General features: G+C 44.0%; 1 protein-coding gene across 1 annotated transcript; it reads left to right on the forward strand.

The window, feature by feature from the left end:
• Window positions 1-7,451: 7,451 nt before the first annotated feature.
• Window positions 7,452-10,449, forward strand: LOC122624995 (uncharacterized protein K02A2.6-like). Its single transcript, XM_043804805.1, has 3 exons — window positions 7,452-7,519; window positions 7,976-10,294; window positions 10,374-10,449. The coding sequence occupies exons 1-3, from the start codon at window positions 7,452-7,454 to the stop codon at window positions 10,447-10,449; spliced, it is 2,463 nt and encodes an 820-aa protein (XP_043660740.1).
• Window positions 10,450-12,968: the final 2,519 nt, after the last annotated feature.

Raw genomic sequence — 12,968 nt, forward strand, 5'->3', positions numbered from 1 at the left:
TAATCACTTATCCTTTCACAGCCCTTGGCAACGAATCCTCGCCTGGTGGCTCCAGTTGGCTGACTCCAGGCGAAATGGGCTTATGATGGGGCCGTCGTCCGAGCGTTTCTTCTCCTGCAACGAGTTATCCTGGCCGATCCTGTCTCGATTCTTGACTGCCGCGAGGGAATTCGTAGTTAACACAAGTTACACAAGCATTTCTCACGGGGTGAGCACTATATATATACATATGTATATGAAAAAAACAAACGTAGCCCTCACCCTAACGGGAGTGCGGTAATAAACTATAAAACTAACCCCAGTACCTTTTTATAACTTATACTCACCATGACAAGAAACCTAGCTGCTGAAACCAAACTGGCTGCAACTTCGATGACTCCCCTCGGCGATGACTGGCGGAGCTCCTAGCGATATGGCGGTACCGTCCTTCTGGCGGGGGTTGCTGAAAATAAATATAAAAAACAAGAGAGAACGCTATAGTCGAGTTCCCCGACTATCTGATACCCATTACTCAGTTAGTGGAAGTGCGAAGGATAGTCTTTAACACTGACAGTTTTTGGCGGCTTGTGGGCGTGGCAGAAAGTTTTTTGGCAAATTGATAGAAATTTACAAGTCTAATACGAAAATGAAAATATATCAAAACATTTTTCAAAAGTGTGGGCGTGGCAGTTCTGGGCTGTTTGTGGGCGTTAGAGTGGGCGTGGCAACATATGTCCCTGCGTCTATGTCCCTGGAGTCTGTATGCATAATCTCAACTTTCTAGCTTTTGTAGTTCCTGAGATCTCGACGTTCATAGGGACAGACAGACGGACGGACAGACGGACATGGCCAGATCGACTCGGCTACTGATCCTGATCAAGAATATATATACTTTATATGGTCGGAAACACTTCCTTCTGCCTGTTACATACTTTTCAACGAATCTAGTATACCCTTTTACTCTACGAGTAACGGGTATAACAATGTTATTTTAGTTTGAAAACAAATATTCGAATTCTTGCACTTGTCGCTAATGTAAACAATCAATGAAAGCGATAATGTTACCAGATGTCGTTTTTAGGTGATCCTCAAGTATACAATAACGTAGATTTACTTACCTTATTACTACCCAAGTCTCAAACCAGGCAATTTTGTACTCAAAACACAAATTCTGGTACCTAGATATTACAACTAAAGTGTAATCAGAGGTAAATTAAATTGTGGATACCGAACCACAAAGTCAGTCTGTCTCCATAACTTCACCCGCAAAGCAAACAAAAAACGGTAAAAATTATTTTAAAATAAAAAATATATAAAATATAAAAACGCTTTCACTCGCTACGATAAAAAATTGAAAACAGTTTTTCACAAGCAATGTTTAAAATCCATCTATAACTGAAAAACAATAAAAATCCCGGGTAAATTCGGAAAACCAAGCGAGCTGCAGACCGAACTTAAAGGAGAAAGTAACCAAAGACCAAATCCATAACGAGTAGCCAAGGAGGAAAAACTGTGACGCCTAAAATCTGAAGACTGGTAAAACAAAAACTTCTATCAAGGTATTTAAAAATTAAACCTATAATTCAAAAAATATTGTCATGGCAAATACAATATTTTCTGAGGCTTCGTCTGACTGCGATATTTTCTCAATAACGTCAAGCCCAGAACAGGAAAAGAACAAATTTTTAAGGTGATGATCTCTAGATAGCTTAAGTGGACATGCTCGTGATACCTGTGATTTAAATACACATAAAAATTGGTACTTAAAGCATAAGCCAACACGAGGATGTGACATAGAACTTATTGAGATGTTAAATGCTCATAAGTTGAAAGTTAAGCCCTTTTATAAACTTAATTGTTCTGAAAAACCCGATATTAGTAAAGTAGCGGGCGGCCCCTAGTTACATCTCGGTATAGCAAAACAATGAAACTACGAGTATCAGCGTTTCCCCAATTGCCGGACAGACTGAGCATCGATATAAACACTGACTGACTTCCAATTTATAAGAGTTATAGAGCACAGTTATGGCCTATTCTTCTAAGAATTAATAATATCCATTGCCGCCCAGTATTGCCAATTGAAGTTTTTATGGGACATAATAGGCCTTTTAATTGCGACGAGTTTTTATCAAAAATTAGGCCCGAAATTTCCGATATTATTAAAAATTGGTTGCGGCGCCTGTAGCGACTGCAAAGTTATTATATTGGTTAAAACATGTGCGTTAAATTAGCGGCGAGGGCGGAACGGTGGAAATTTTCGTTATTTAGAGAAGAATTGCAAAAAATAAAAATGCAAAAATGTTAAGAAAAGAAAGATCTAACTATCTATGTGCTACTTAAGTTTACAGGACTCAAGAAAGTATATAAAATATGCAATTGAAAATTCGGCTCCCTACTATTTAAGGAGTATCTCCACTCGCAGAGTGGATAATAATGCACGCCAGACCACCTTAAAGGACATTTTCTTAAGGACTATTCAGGAAAATTTCATACAAAAATTATCCACAGTTTTTGAGATAATGGCATAACAGTGGGTCCATCTATGAACCATCCCATACAAAAATGAGTCCTTAAATGTCATTTTGGTGTCTATTGTGGTGCTCACAGAGCGTGTTCCGGAATGCCGTGATAAGTACTGATCCTGGAAAAATGCATCAAAAAATTATCGACAGTTTTCCAGAAAATCGCGCAACAGTGGGAGGAGTTTAAAGGCATTTAAAAATGCCTCTTTCTCTAGTACAAGTACCGCAGCCAATCCATGTCGTGAACCGCTTTATTAACAATAAGAGCTCTGCGCTAACTTAAAATATTTATAGCTCAGCTCACGGAGCGTGTTCCACATTGCACGGTATCTTAAAACTTTTGTAATTTTATTTATTATTTATGCAAAAATTTTCATTACATTTTGATCCACAGTTTTGGAGGAACACGACACGTGTTTTTACATTCATCGTGTTCCAAGCTGTGCTACATAACAGCCAACATACATGTATAAAAAATACCCACGCTAAATACAAATATTAATTACTCCGCTCACAGAGCGTGTTCCACGTTGCACGGTATCTTAAAACTTTTGTAATTGGATATCTGACACTGTCGAGGAAACCATTCCTTTTCAAACTTGCCGCTTTATAGCAAACTCCATCTACCCTTACCGTGTAAAAGAATCTGATTAATAATCATGTCAGACGCATTATCCTCACCGCCAACAGCAGCTGCTGTTTCATCTTCTAGAAAGAAGTTGAAGAAGAAGGCAAACCGAGATCACCAACGCATGGGAGCTCACCGCGAAAAGACAGGCAATAAAACTGTCCAGGATATGAAAGCCGCTTGTAGGAAGGGCTTGTCGAGCTAGATATGGAAAACCAAAAAAAAAAAAAAGGGACATTTCATTTGTATGGCTGGTCCTTCTTTGGCGATGTTGGTTTCGCCATTTACTTCGTTTGCGTACATATATCTTTTATTACAAAGCTTTATTATAATAAGGCACACACAATGCGCGCGTATCAAGTCGTATCGAGAGAATGACGCTTAAATGTACAGGGTTACCGTATCGCTTAAATCTAGTATTTTGTAGGTGACGCTACCAATATATCAGTGTCGCCACAGTACTCCCCTTCCAGTGAATCCGTCACGATCCTTGGCTCGCAAATGTTACCTTACGCCGTTTTTCGTAAGTCCTTTGAGGAGTGGGGTTGGATTCCTCCGAGTCGAACTGCTTGTCGTCCTTGACTAGGAAAACAGGCTTGAGGCGGTCGACTGATACTGCTGAGTCCTTCCCGTCGATTCGTATGGTGAAAACTCGGTCGTTGTCGCGTTTGATGATTTCGTACGGTCCGGTGTAGGGAGGCTCCAGAGGTTGCTTTACTGCGTCTATGCGGAGAAATACATGGGTGCATTTGTCAATTCCCTTCAGTAGGAACATTTTTTCTTTAATATGGTGCGATGTGGGAGTTGGTCGAATTTTCTGCATGTGCTCTCGAAAACTGCTCAGGAATGTCGTAGGATCCACAGTTTCATCCATGTTGGCGAAGAATTCGTTTGGCAGTCGAATTGGTACTCCGTATAACATTTCAGCTGCAGATGATTTTATGTCTTCTTTGAAGCAGGAACGAAGGCCAAGTAGCACAGTTGGTAATAGTTGAGGCCACGGCGTGCCACTGCTGCACATCAAGGACGATTTGAAGGATCTGTGCCACCTCTCTATAAGTCCGTTTGATTGCGAATGGTAGGCCGTAGTGTGAATATGCTTGCTTCCGATCAGGTTGGCTAGTTGTTTGAAAACTGCAGATTCAAACTGCGCGCCTTAATCAGTAGTGATTGTTTTGGGTGATCCAAAACGGGATATCCAGTGTGTCCAGAACGCCATGGCTATCGTATCGGCCGTGATATTAGTGAGTGGTACTGCTTCTGGCCATCGTGAGAAACGGTCAATCATTGTAAGACAATAGCGATAGTTTTGTTGTAAAGGCATAACAACTATATCCAGGTGGACGTGGTCGAATCTTCCATTTGGCACAGCGATCTTCTCCGGCTGAAGGTGATTGTGCTTGTGAATTTTGGAGCGCTGGCATGGGAGTCAAAATCTACACCATTTGAGGACATCTTTGTTCATCGAAGGCCAGACAAACTTCTGTCTGATTTGACGGGCAGTTGCTCGTCCGCTGGGATGCGAAAGATTGTGGATATATGAGAAAGCCTGTTTGCGAAGTGATTGCGGTACAAAAGGACGGAGATTTGGTGTGGATACGTCACAGTATATTGCATTTTCTCCACCGAAACAAACTTTCTTCAGCTTTAAGGAAGTAGTTCCTTGCAAGATGCGTGTCAACTCAAAATCTGAGGCTTGCTCGTCCAGGAGTTGCGCCGCGGTGATCGCTGTGGGCATCGTGATAGTGCAAAGCCTCGAAAAAGCGTCTGCGACTATATTTTCTGTTCCTTTTATGTGAAGGATGGTCGTCAAAAAATTGCGAAATATAATTTAAATGCCGCAGCTGTCGAGGTGATGCTTTTTCAGGGCGCTGTTGGAATGCGTAAACCAATGGCTTGTGATCAGTCTTTATCACAAAAATGCGTGCATCGACGAGGTGTCTGAAATATTTGATTGCCTCGTATATGGCAAGTAGCTCTCGGTCGTACGTGGAATAATTTTTCTCAGTGTCAGTGAGCTTCTTGGAGAAAAATCCTAGAGGTTGCCAGTCATGACTAGTGCGTTGTTCCAGAACTGCTCCGATTGCGAGGTCCGATGCGTCACAAACCAGCTGTAGTTCAGATTTCGGTGCAGGAAATGATAAGAGCGCTGCGTCTGCTATGCTCTGCTTGCAACTCTCGAAGGCTGACATGAGTTCTGTAGTCCAGATGATTTGTCGTTGGTCGTTCTTCTTTACATTTCTTAGCAGCGCGGACAGCGGTGCCTGAGTGTGCGAAGATCGAGGTAGGCATCTGCGATAGTAGTTTATAACGCCTAAGAAACGGCCTAGTTGGCTGATAGTTTCAGGACGAGCATAATTGAGGATGGCATCGATGCGACTGGACGGTGGTTTGATGCCGTGTTCGTTAATCGTGTAGCTGAGAAAATTAACTTGCGTTTGAGCTAGTTGACATTTGCTCAGATTGATGCTTAGCCCGTGTTTCTGCAGGACTGATAACACTGCTCGAAGATGTTCTTCGTGTTCTGCGATCGATTTCGAAGTTATAAGTATATCGTCTATGTAGCAATATACGAAGTCCATGCCGCGAAAAATATTGTCCATAAAACGCTGGAACGTCTGTGTCGCATTTTTTAACCCGAAAGGCATGTACTGGAATTCTATGAGTCCAAAAGGGGTGCATACGGCCGTCTTCTGGATGTCTTCTTCCGCCATGGGAATTTGGTAGTACGCCTTTACCAAATCAAGCGTTGAGAAGACTTTCCCACCATGTAGCTGTTCGGTGAAGTCGTGAATGTGTGCAATCGGATAGCGATCTGGTATCGTAATCGAGTTGAGCTTACGATAATCGCCGCATGCCCTCCAGCCACCGTCTTTTTTGGTGACCATGTGGAGTGGGCTGGACCAAGGACTTTTGGAGGGACGACATATGCCTTGCTCAATCAGAAAGTTGATTTCCTTTTTCGCAGTTGCAAGTTTATCTCCAGATAAGCGTCGTGGTCGGTCAGAAACGGTGGTCCCATATGTTTCGATATGGTGTTGTACATCATGTTGCTTTCTATGCTTCGATGACGGTTTAGTGACTTCCACAAACTCTTGCAGAAGGTCTCGAAATTTAGAAATTCCCTGCACAGTGGAAACGGATGTTTGATTCGCCTGTGCTAGGCGCGCAGTTGTTGACAGTCCTGTGACCGAGTCAATAAGGCATCTGTTTTTGAGATCAATAAGAAGCTGGAATTCGGCTAAAAAGTCTGCTCCAATTATAGGCGTGTGTACGTCCGCAATGATGAATGGCCAGGTGAAGTTGCGTCTGAGATCCAAGTCCAGATTAGTTATGTATCTACCATAGGTGTGAATGATGGTCTGGTTTGCTGCGTATAGCGTCAGATCGGCTTGGGTGGTTTTCTGTTTAACCAGCGTGCGAGGTACAACTGAAACCACAGATCCAGAATCGATGAGGTATCTGATGTTGGAGGTACGATCGGTGACGTGCAAACGCAGCTCCCGTGGAACAGCTGACTGAACTGGTGGATCGCTGCTGCTGTCCTGGCTGTTTAACGACGTGGAGCGTGCGCAGGGTGGTCGGCATTTATTTGCGTTGTCACCAAAGCGCTTGTGGTAAAAACAAAGATTTTCCTGTGCTCCTGAAGTCTGTTGACCGGAATTGTCCGCTGGTCTGGCGCCACGAGATGAACTGCGTGATCGGTTGCGTGATTGGATGCGCTTGACATCCTTTTTCAATGCCGTGACATCTTGCATGAGCGAACGTAAATTGTCAGAAAGTTCTTTCAATGGATCTGCAGGGGCTAGCAGCTACGTTTTCGTTTTCTTTTCCTTTATTTAATCACTTTTTTGGTTTTTGCAGGCGGCACAGGTATTGCTTTTATGACGTCATCGTTGCTTTCCGCTTAGTCTTTGCCTATGGGACTGTTCACCAGGTGCCACGCTAACAATTTTCCCGAAATGAAAAATCACCAAAGAAAAAAAATAAAACAAAAGTCACTCCCTAATTCTTTAACCGGGGTTATTAAATATTTACCCTGCACTCAGGCCTGGCATCCAATAATTCGACTGCCAGTGGCTTTTAGTACTTGTCGCGTGCCCTTTTTTTGTTTTCTTTGTCGTTCTTTTTGTCTTTTTTTGCTTGTTTGAAAATTTTATTGTGTATCTAGATAAAATAGCGTTATATTCAAGTTTTTCTGTTAGCATACTCACAGCTTGCACTTAGCTTGTCGTTATTTTGAAACACATTGCTAATGCAATTCAATTACGACGACAAAAAAACCAACTACTCCCGGACAACTGCTTTCGATGATGGCCAAAATGGAAAAGAACGATCGGGATGCGTGGGCTCAGAAGTTACCCCAGATCGGAAATATAGGTCCGTCAAAGTGGACAATAATGACAGTCCACTGGCAGCCAGAGAACTACCCTATTTTCGATGTTGCCAGTACGTCAGGTCTCTGTTTCCCGCCATAGATGGCGCCACCCTATCTTGAAGTGTGGCGACACTGATATATTGGTAGCGTCACCTACAAAATACTAGATTTAAGCGATACGGTAACCCTGTACATTTAAGCGTCATTCTCTCGATACGACTTGATACGCGCGCATTGTGTGTGCCTTATTATAATAAAGCTTTGTAATAAAAGATATATGTACGCAAACGAAATAAATGGCGAAACCAACATCGCCAAAGTGGTGACCCCGACTAGCGCAAATTGTGCGAGAATCTGAAAACAATTGTTCGTACTTTTGTGAAATTCAAGTGCACGCACACTCACACACATACGTTGACCCAAGTCAATGCGCAATAGCCGTTATAATTTGCGAAATTTACAACCAAGACGCCTAAATTTCGACGACGAAAGCGATCAAGAGAATCTGTCCACCGCCATGCCGGACCCGAACCCAGATTTCTCCGCTCAAATTCGAGAACTCCAACAACAGCTCGAGGCACTTCGGACAAACGTTCCTGCGAACAGAGATGAGACGCCGCGCACGCACACACGTGTTACCGTGCATTTGCCAAAATTCACACACAACAACCCGCACCTGTGGTTTGCTCAAGTGGAGCGATCATTCCGTTTGCACCACATTGTCGACGACACTGACAAGTTCGACTTGGTGACACTGCATTTGGAAGAAGATGTGGTTTTGGCTGTGGAGGATTTGGTCACTCGTCCACCGGCAGACAACAAGTACGCAGCAATCAAAACTCGCTTGCTGCAGAAGTTCGCTGAATCGCCCGAGTCAAAACTGCGACGACTACTTCAAGGAGGAGGTGCCACCGGATTAAAGCCTTCGGAAATCTTGGCAAATATGCGACGCTTAGCCCCGGATCCTGGCAGCGAAAACATCATTCACACCCTATTCCTGGCTGAGATGCCAGCCTCCATTCGTCCGCTGCTCACCGTATGGGATGAGTCGGACTTGGACAAGCTTGCGAAGATTGCAGACAAAATGCTCGAAGCCGTTAGCACGAACGCCTCGTTTGCCATCGGCACATCTTCAACTGCTGTTCCTCCAGCAATTCCGGATATCTGCGCAGTTTCCCCTGCAGATCCATTGAAAAAACTTTCTGACAATTTACGTTCGCTCATGCAAGATGTCACGGCATTGAAAAAGGATGTCAAGCGCATCCAATCACGCAACCGATCACGCAGTTCATCTCGTGGCGCCAGACCAGCGGACAATTCCGGTCAACAGACTTCAGGAGCACAGGAAAATCTTTGTTTTTACCACAAGCGCTTTGGTGACAACGCAAATAAATGCCGACCACCCTGCGCACGCTCCACGTCGTTAAACAGCCAGGACAGCAGCAGCGATCCACCAGTTCAGTCAGCTGTTCCACGGGAGCTGCGTTTGCACGTCACCGATCGTACCTCCAACATCAGATACCTCATCGATTCTGGATCTGTGGTTTCAGTTGTACCTCGCACGCTGGTTAAACAGAAAACCACCCAAGCCGATCTGACGCTATACGCAGCAAACCAGACCATCATTCACACCTATGGTAGATACATAACTAATCTGGACTTGGATCTCAGACGCAACTTCACCTGGCCATTCATCATTGCGGACGTACACACGCCTATAATTGGAGCAGACTTTTTAGCCGAATTCCAGCTTCTTATTGATCTCAAAAACAGATGCCTTATTGACTCGGTCACAGGACTGTCAACAACTGCGCGCCTAGCACAGGCGAATCAAACATCCGTTTCCACTGTGCAGGGAATTTCTAAATTTCGAGACCTTCTGCAAGAGTTTGTGGAAGTCACTAAACCGTCATCGAAGCATAGAAAGCAACATGATGTACAACACCATATCGAAACATATGGGACCACCGTTTCTGACCGACCACGACGCTTATCTGGAGATAAACTTGCAACTGCGAAAAAGGAAATCAACTTTCTGATTGAGCAAGGCATATGTCGTCCCTCCAAAAGTCCTTGGTCCAGCCCACTCCACATGGTCACCAAAAAAGACGGTGGCTGGAGGGCATGCGGCGATTATCGTAAGCTCAACTCGATTACGATACCAGATCGCTATCCGATTGCACACATTCACGACTTCACCGAACAGCTACATGGTGGGAAAGTCTTCTCAACGCTTGATTTGGTAAAGGCGTACTACCAAATTCCCATGGCGGAAGAAGACATCCAGAAGTCGGCCGTATGCACCCCTTTTGGACTCATAGAATTCCAGTACATGCCTTTCGGGTTAAAAAATGCGACACAGACGTTCCAGCGTTTTATGGACAATATTGTTCGCGGCATGGACTTCGTATATTGCTACATAGACGATATACTTATAACTTCGAAATCGATCGCAGAACACGAAGAACATCTTCGAGCAGTGTTATCAGTCCTGCAGAAACACGGGCTAAGCATCAATCTGAGCAAATGTCAACTAGCTCAAACGCAAGTTAATTTTCTCAGCTACACGATTAACGAACACGGCAAACCACCGTCCAGTCGCATCGATGCCATCCTCAATTATGCTCGTCCTGAAACTATCAGCCAACTAGGCCGTTTCTTAGGCGTTATAAACTACTATCGCAGATGCCTACCTCGATCTTCGCACACTCAGGCACCGCTGTCCGCGCTGCTAAGAAATGTAAAGAAGAACGACCAACGACAAATCATCTGGACTACAGAACTCATGTCAGCCTTCGAGAGTTGCAAGCAGAGCATAGCAGACGCAGCGCTCTTATCATTTCCTGCACCGAAATCTGAACTACAGCTGGTTTGTGACGCATCGGACCTCGCAATCGGAGCAGTTCTGGAACAACGCACTAGTCATGACTGGCAACCTCTAGGATTTTTCTCCAAGAAGCTCACTGACACTGAGAAAAATTATTCCACGTACGACCGAGAGCTACTTGCCATATACGAGGCAATCAAATATTTCAGACACCTCGTCGATGCACGCATTTTTGTGATAAAGACTGATCACAAGCCATTGGTTTACGCATTCCAACAGCGCCCTGAAAAAGCATCACCTCGACAGCTGCGGCATTTAAATTATATTTCGCAATTTTTTGACGACCATCCTTCACATAAAAGGAACAGAAAATATAGTCGCAGACGCTTTTTCGAGGCTTTGCACTATCACGATGCCCACAGCGATCACCGCGGCGCAACTCCTGGACGAGCAAGCCTCAGATTTTGAGTTGACACGCATCTTGCAAGGAACTACTTCCTTAAAGCTGAAGAAAGTTTGTTTCGGTGGAGAAAATGCAATATACTGTGACGTATCCACACCAAATCTCCGTCCTTTTGTACCGCAATCACTTCGCAAACAGGCTTTCTCATATATCCACAATCTTTCGCATCCCAGCGGACGAGCAACTGCCCGTCAAATCAGACAGAAGTTTGTCTGGCCTTCGATGAACAAAGATGTCCTCAAATGGTGTAGATTTTGACTCCCATGCCAGCGCTCCAAAATTCACAAGCACAATCACCTTCAGCCGGAGAAGATCGCTGTGCCAAATGGAAGATTCGACCACGTCCACCTGGATATAGTTGTTATGCCTTTACAACAAAACTATCGCTATTGTCTTACAATGATTGACCGTTTCTCACGATGGCCAGAAGCAGTACCACTCACTAATATCACGGCCGATACGATAGCCATGGCGTTCTGGACACACTGGATATCCCGTTTTGGATCACCCAAAACAATCACTACTGATTAAGGCGCGCAGTTTGAATCTGCAGTTTTCAAACAACTAGCCAACCTGATCGGAAGCAAGCATATTCACACTACGGCCTACCATTCGCAATCAAACGGACTTATAGAGAGGTGGCACAGATCCTTCAAATCGTCCTTGATGTGCAGCAGTGGCACGCCGTGGCCTCAACTATTACCAACTGTGCTACTTGGCCTTCGTTCCTGCTTCAAAGAAGACATAAAATCATCTGCAGCTGAAATGTTATACGGAGTACCAATTCGACTGCCAAACGAATTCTTCGCCAACATGGATGAAACTGTGGATCCTACGACATTCCTGAGCAGTTTTCGAGAGCACATGCAGAAAATTCGACCAACTCCCACATCGCACCATATTAAAGAAAAAATGTTCCTACTGAAGGGAATTGACAAATGCACCCATGTATTTCTCCGCATAGACGCAGTAAAGCAACCTCTGGAGCCTCCCTACACCGGACCGTACGAAATCATCAAACGCGACAACGACCGAGTTTTCACCATACGAATCGACGGGAAGGACTCAGCAGTATCAGTCGACCGCCTCAAGCCTGTTTTCCTAGTCAAGGACGACAAGCAGTTCGACTCGGAGGAATCCAACCCCACTCCTCAAAGGACTTACGAAAAACGGCGTAAGGTAACATTTGCGAGCCAAGGATCGTGACGGATTCACTGGAAGGGGAGTACTGTGGCGACACTGATATATTGGTAGCGTCACCTACAAAATACTAGATTTAAGCGATACGGTAACCCTGTACATTTAAGCGTCATTCTCTCGATACGACTTGATACGCGCGCATTGTGTGTGCCTTATTATAATAAAGCTTTGTAATAAAAGATATATGTACGCAAACGAAGTAAATGGCGAAACCAACATCGCCAAAGAAGGACCAGCCATACAAATGAAATGTCCCTTTTTTTTTTTTTTGGTTTTCCATATCTAGCTCGACAAGCCCTTCCTACAAGCGGCTTTCATATCCTGGACAGTTTTATTGCCTGTCTTTTCGCGGTGAGCTCCCATGCGTTGGTGATCTCGGTTTGCCTTCTTCTTCAACTTCTTTCTAGAAGATGAAACAGCAGCTGCTGTTGGCGGTGAGGATAATGCGTCTGACATGATTATTAATCAGATTCTTTTACACGGTAAGGGTAGATGGAGTTTGCTATAAAGCGGCAAGTTTGAAAAGGAATGGTTTCCTCGACAGTGTCAGATATCCAATTACAAAAGTTTTAAGATACCGTGCAACGTGGAACACGCTCTGTGAGCGGAGTAATTAATATTTGTATTTAGCGTGGGTATTTTTTATACATGTATGTTGGCTGTTATGTAGCACAGCTTGGAACACGATGAATGTAAAAACACGTGTCGTGTTCCTCCAAAACTGTGGATCAAAATGTAATGAAAATTTTTGCATAAATAATAAATAAAATTACAAAAGTTTTAAGATACCGTGCAATGTGGAACACGCTCCGTGAGCTGAGCTATAAATATTTTAAGTTAGCGCAGAGCTCTTATTGTTAATAAAGCGGTTCACGACATGGATTGGCTGCGGTACTTGTACTAGAGAAAGAGGCATTTTTAAATGCCTTTAAACTCCTCCCACTGTTGCGCGATTTTCTGGAAAACTGTCG

Source organism: Drosophila teissieri, chromosome X, assembly GCF_016746235.2.
Source record: "Drosophila teissieri strain GT53w chromosome X, Prin_Dtei_1.1, whole genome shotgun sequence".
Taxonomy (NCBI): domain Eukaryota; kingdom Metazoa; phylum Arthropoda; class Insecta; order Diptera; family Drosophilidae; genus Drosophila; species Drosophila teissieri.

What these genes read in the sequence shown, in the direction of transcription:
- LOC122624995 (XM_043804805.1), top strand. Translation starts at nt 7,452, where the DNA reads ATGGAAAAGAACGATCGGGATGCGTGGGCTCAGAAGTTACCCCAGATC. An exon ending in GGAAATATAGGTCCGTCAAA is followed by an intron (nt 7,520 to 7,975) that starts GTGGACAATAAT and finishes TTTACAACCAAG; the next exon opens with ACGCCTAAATTTCGACGACG. An exon ending in ATCTGGACTACAGAACTCAT is followed by an intron (nt 10,295 to 10,373) that starts GTCAGCCTTCGA and finishes TCTGAACTACAG; the next exon opens with CTGGTTTGTGACGCATCGGA.